Below are 6,078 nucleotides of genomic sequence, written 5' to 3'. Positions count from 1 at the left end.
CCTCAGGAGTCTGATAAAAAGCCCAAAATATGGCAAAAAATACTTTATGGTTACAGTAGCACACTGCTCTGTCGTTTTTTGGATTGACAGTCCCCTTAGTGCTACGCACATAGCAGCCCGAGTAGTACATTCTTTTGGTGAAACTGTATCCTTTCTCTGCCCTTTGTGAAGCATTTTTTTGCCATATTTTGGACTTTATCATATACAGACAGACTCCCAAGGCAGGCACTTTGCCAAACACGGTGCCATGTCGAGTAGTCATTTAATTTATGAAATAAAGTGTATAAGACATCTTTTGTCTCCCTGGTATCTTTGGAGGAGTCCTGTTGTATCACGCTACTTCTTTTGACTTTGTTTTGCTCGTAGTAGATCTTGTTTCTCCACCTTGGTGGTTTACTTCTACATGCATTGTGGAACAGGATATGTTCTTTAGCCCCTCAGAGGAAGTAGGAATGAATGGGGCAATTTTCAAAACGGCTACACTAATCAGAAAAGAATTTTGAAGCCCTTTACCTGGGTAAAACCTACTTAACTTAGTTATTTTCAGTTATGCAAATCTGCTTTTGAATACCTGAAGCCTGACCATCTACTTGGTTACCCCTATACAAGTTCATCATTACAGGTTATATTCCACGTGCATTACTTTAAATAACGACACAGGTAAAAGAAATTAAAAGTCCACTTTATTTCTTTCAAATCGTTTTTTGATTGGATATTTTTTCATAAAGCATTTGTATCACAGCAGGCTACAATAATTTTGGGATAAAAGGCAACTGGTAAACTGTCTAATACAAGACTCCAAACAGTTTCTATTGGCCCCTACCCAGACATATCCCAGATATAGTCTTTGATCAAAAATCTTGATAGATCCACCTGCTCATTTTGGGCATATTAAAAGGAAACTAAATGGACCTTTTTCTATTTGTCTATGTTTGTTTTATACAAAAGGCTACACAATGTTACACTTTATTCAGAATACAATTAAGAGCGATTATGAATTAGTGTTCTACACCATTACTTGATTCTTAAAAATTAGAAACTGCTGTAGCAATATTCACTATAACTTAACACTACAAGAGACTTAAAACAATTACTGCAAAAAGAGTCTAAATACTATCAAAAGCAAGCTAGGTCAGTACCATTACAGAGATTAAAAAAATTAAACAAATAAGCAAGGCCAGGGTTTGATAAATTCCATCTTGCCATTCATTCTTGTGCATTCTTTAGAGTCACTTCCAAATCCATTTGTATTACTACTCCTCAACCAAAAAGGACCAGAACAAAGCGTTCTTTCACTGTTCCCATAGGAAACTCAACTTGGTTAGTGTCAGGCACTTTCTGAGGTACTGGCCCATCCCCTCAAGCCTTCTGAGCAACTCTGAATTCCAATCACAATGCAAATTCAATCAGATGAGACAGCTGCAAAGAGAAAAGAAAAAAAAAGACATCTGCTACATTCCAATTCTGAAAAAAATATTATGTATTCTGTTTATTTGGTCCAAAATTGGGAGAACAAAGCACATTTATAAGGGGCAAGAGTTCTGCTTATATGGGACACTTCACCGTTTAATTGGGCCAGAAGTGTCTGCAGAACATCACTGATGTGTCACTTTCCCATTAAGCATAAATGAGCAGTTGCGTTTGTGTACATGTGCGCTGTGGGGTGTGTTGCATTCTACATGTGGTGTGTGAATTAAAAATGCCTAGGAAAGAACACCTGCAGACAAAATTGGCTTGCTTGAACTGAAAAAATCACCACTAAACACTAGTCAGTACCAACTGGCAGAGATTACTGGATTGCCAAAATGTACAACACCACACAAGGTACAAGAGAAGTTGAGACATGAACGGACATTATTAATGGATCTCGATTGTAACAGACATCAGAAAACTGAAGATGACAACTGAGCATGAGCAAGTAAAAACAGGATGCCAGGAGATTTATTTCTGGATTAAAACTATTTCATGCAAGAAGGCACTCTTGTAACTGTGCCGATTTTGTTCAGATGCAGTCAATTAAGAGCTCATCAAGGTACGCTCAATCAATTCCTCCATTTACTGTTTTCAATGTGCAATTTTTTTGTTGCAGAATAAATGAAAAATGTTTACTTTTTCATTTATCAGTGCTTTACACCTTTTTCTTCAAATTTTGTGTTTCAGAATAAATGAAAAAACTTTTTACTTTTATCTGGCACTTGTACTGTACTCTTCATGGTATCCTGAGAACTTTGTTTATCTGGGGCAGCTGCTTGAGACAAAATACTGAAGTCCCAATTAACCACCAATTAACCAGAATCTACTGCATATTAATCTCATTTTGTTAAAGCAACAAGTTTGTTTACAACACACGCATACTAGCCAAACAGCTTTACAAGTACCATTTTAAGTTAGTCAGTCATACTGAGAACTACATAGACAAACTGCTCTGCCCAAAGTGTATTTTATTCTTGAAACTTACCTTAAAAAAGTGATAATGTATTTACAAATCAGTATCAAACCAGGCCAACTGATTACTGTCACCAGGTGGTAGCCCATCCATAAGGTCCTGAGCATGTCCTAAATCTGGCAGGCCATCCACTGGGTATTCAGCACCAGGGTGGTGGCTGCCCATTTCATGCTCCATCATTGGATCCATACCCATGGCATCCTGACCATATCCACCGGAGTGGAAAGAACGATAATTAGGATCTAAAAGAGTTAACAGCAAAAAAAGGGACAACATAAAATCATGTTAATAGACATTCATCAAAAAGAACCAAACAGCAAGTGAGAACACTGACTTGTTGTAGTTCAGCCAAGTTGAACACATGAGTAATGAATGTAGAGCCTGGTCTCTAACAGTTGTCTCATTGTTCTGAATGGGACAAGCACCTCCAGTGTAGTTGTGCAGACAAGGCTATGAGAAGCATTTCAGCAAGTCTCAACTGAGTCAGTCTGCATAACTGTACAAATTCAAAGCAGGCAAATCTTTAAAAAGCACCATCTCATTAATTGCCAAACTCTTGTTCAGAACTGTCAGATATGGCATTAGCTTGCATAGCTCAACAGCTTTTTAAATGAACAGAGTTTGTATTTATTTGTTACATTTGTACCCCCCAGTTTCCCATCTATTTGCAGGCTCAATATGGCTTACATAATACCGTAAAGGCACTCGCCAGTCGGTTAATAACAAATACAGGTTGTATTGTGGTCGAATTAGGTAGGTGCGTGTTAGGCACTGTGATGGTCGAAGGGAATGAAGATTGTATATTGTTCAATACGACCATTGGTTGTGCTGTGTTGCTGGGTGTAGGGATTTACGTTGGATTGGTAGGGTAAACCTTTTTGAAGGTAATAAGTATTAAGGTAATAAGTAATATTTTAACACATTTGAAGCTGTACCACCATCCTGACGGTATCCAAGTGGTTCGCCCTGGGCACCAATGTCAAGTCCAAGATCCCCAGTCTAAAGAGAAAAAACGACAGACACGTTGTCATCCACAATTACAGCTCTATTAAATTAGATTATCCAATTTTTCTATTCCACCAACACCAAAATTAGTTTGAGGCAATCACATAAAAGAACTAGAAACAATCTTCTATGAAATATAAAACTAAGATACAAGCAGATTAGTCTTATTTGGAATAATCTATCAGAAAATACAAAATAGATATTGCATCTAAGTTAGACTAAACCAACAAAGTACAATTCTAACTACTTAGAGAGCACATATTTCTAAAATATAGTCTTAACAGCAGTATGAAAAGCAGTGCAGCTAAATTAAGTAAACTATTCTGGATGTTTTCACAATTCACTGTTCAAAAATCAGTTCTGCATGAGAATACTACAGCTATACAAGGCAAAGAGTAGTTTAAACATACCCCACCACCTTTTCCCCTTACCTGACGGTTGGGACTTGGAGGGTCTTATGAACACAGACCCTCTACAACCAAATCTGCTACATCTTTTGGATTTGAGGGAAGGGGGGTGGGGGGTGGGAAGAAGTGTTTTTGGATGTTGAGCGGTAACACCAACCTCACAGTATTTCACATGCATGTGAAATGCTGCTGTTACCACTCACAATATCTTAATATGTACCATATCTGTACTGATCTTCCATTTTTTTAAACTTTTGTCTCTGTGGTTAATAAGATATGGCTCCTGTGGTTTAAGTCATTTTTGAAGCAAGAAAAACCCGATTACCTGGATCTGCTTTGGTTTCCTGTTTTCTTACTTCTGAATGTTGGTTTTACATGCATTCGTGAGGTTTGGAGTTTCTCCTTCTTTTGGTTCTTGTGATTAAATAAAACTACAGTTATCATTTTAAATGGGACCTACCTCATTCCAGGCCATTGGTTCAGTTCTGAAGAGAGAGCTAGTCAGCTCTACCGAGAGACGCTTCTTATAGTCCTGTGGCTTGTCTTCGGACATACGAAACAGCACTGCAGCTGCATACGTCGCTATGACCCAAGAAAAGATCGTTTCAGGGGTAGCGCATGTAGCTCAAAGAATCAATATTGTATAAAAGACTACTAGTGAAAGTAAAATCCCATCACTATTATGGCGTTTTAAGTTTAACATGTGTTGATAAAATACTACAGATTCCACTGGTCATTTACAGATCTTTTAGCAGACAGCCTCAAACCCATGCTTAAAGCAGCATTCCCAAACTGTTCAAAATATCCACTTGCCTCTTTAGTTTTCCCAAATTTTCCTCAAATTTCTTAGTAAACCAACACACCTCTAAACATTTCCAATTTATTCTCTAATTCTTTACTTGAATTATATAAATGTCAGAGAGATTTGGTTTTAAAAAAGAGAAGAGACATCCCAATTTTAGTATCACAAGTACAAATAAACTTCCAAAAATCTCCAAAAGATTGTGGAGTGATTTTAATATTTATCAGTAGACACTCGTAACTGCTGAAAAGCAGTCAAGAAAATGACAATTTAACCTGTACCACCAATAAGGTAAAATTATGTATCATACCTGATAATTTTCTTTCCATTAATCATAGCTGATCAATCCATAGACTGGTGGGTTGTGTCCATCTACCAGCAGGTGGAGATAGAGAGCAAACTTTTGCCTCCCTATATGTGGTCATGTGCTGCCGGAAACTCCTCAGTATGTCGATATCAAAGCTCCATCCGCAGGACTCAGCACTTAGAGAATTACACCCACGAAGGGACACTCTGCCCAGCTCACCACCGCCGAAACGGGGGAGGGGAATTAACCCAGCTCATCCCCACACAAGTGGGGGAGGGGAATCCGTCCAGCTCATCCCCGCGGAGCGGGGGAGGGACACCACACCCGCCGATGCGGGGGGATCTGGCTTATCCTGCAACCGCAACCGCGGGAGGAGCTGACTGACCCTAACACCGCCGAAGCGGGAGGGGTACAAAGCTGCCCTACAGCCTCACGAAGCGGGAGGGAGTGCTGGCAGAATTTAAATCTCAATCCAGCCCCGTAAAACGGAGGGGAGAGGAATGCAGCAGCTCACTGTAACACAAACTCGTCTCAACTCTTGAAGAATCCAAGTGAAAGAAGAACTTGAACACGAAGTCCTCCTGAAGTAACTGAAGGCTAAACTTGAACCTAAAATTCAACCAGAATATAAACAGTACAGATATCTGGGAGGGGCTATGGATTGATCAGCTATGATTAATGGAAAGAAAATTATCAGGTATGATACATAATTTTACCTTCCATATCATCAAGCTGATCAATCCATAGACTGGTGGGATGTACCGAAGCAGTACTCACCCAGGGCGGGACATAGAAATCCCTGACCGCAACACTGAAGCTCCAAACCGGGCCTCCGCCCGAGCAGCCACAGTCAAGCGGTAATGCCTGGCAAAGGTATGGGCCTTCCCTGCGGCCACCTAAGCCGCTGCAATGGCTTCCTTGCCCATCTTGCCACTGTAGGCTTAGAAGCCTGCAGACCCTTACGAGGACCTGTAAACAGGACAAACAGATGATCCGATTTCCGGAAATCATTGGTCACTTCCAAGTATCTGATGATGACTCGTCTCACATCCAGAAATTGAGAGCAGAGTATTCCTCTGGGTAGACCTCCCTACGAAAGGAAGGGAGACAG

At 39.9% G+C, this 6,078-nt stretch overlaps 1 protein-coding gene across 5 annotated transcripts in view; it reads right to left on the bottom strand.

Annotated features, from left to right (window-relative positions):
• Nucleotides 1–665: 665 nt before the first annotated feature.
• Nucleotides 666–6,078, bottom strand: part of CTNNB1 (catenin beta 1) — a 254,122-nt gene continuing 248,709 nt past the window's right edge. For 4 of the 5 annotated variants that reach the window (XM_030209331.1, XM_030209348.1, XM_030209339.1 and 1 more), the window contains exons 13-16: nt 4,319–4,440; nt 3,382–3,445; nt 2,459–2,688; nt 666–1,419 (exon numbers count right to left, since the gene is read on the bottom strand). In XM_030209331.1, the coding sequence (XP_030065191.1) occupies nt 2,480–2,688; nt 3,382–3,445; nt 4,319–4,440 (395 nt within the window). In that variant the 3' untranslated portion in view covers nt 666–1,419; nt 2,459–2,479. The other variant, XM_030209355.1, reaches the window with a different exon arrangement.

The sequence above is a fragment of the Microcaecilia unicolor genome, chromosome 1, assembly GCF_901765095.1.
Source record: "Microcaecilia unicolor chromosome 1, aMicUni1.1, whole genome shotgun sequence".
Classification (NCBI taxonomy): Eukaryota; Metazoa; Chordata; class Amphibia; order Gymnophiona; family Siphonopidae; genus Microcaecilia; species Microcaecilia unicolor.
The sequence above is the reverse complement of the archived record's forward strand: the minus strand, read 5'-3'. Positions and strand labels throughout refer to the sequence as shown.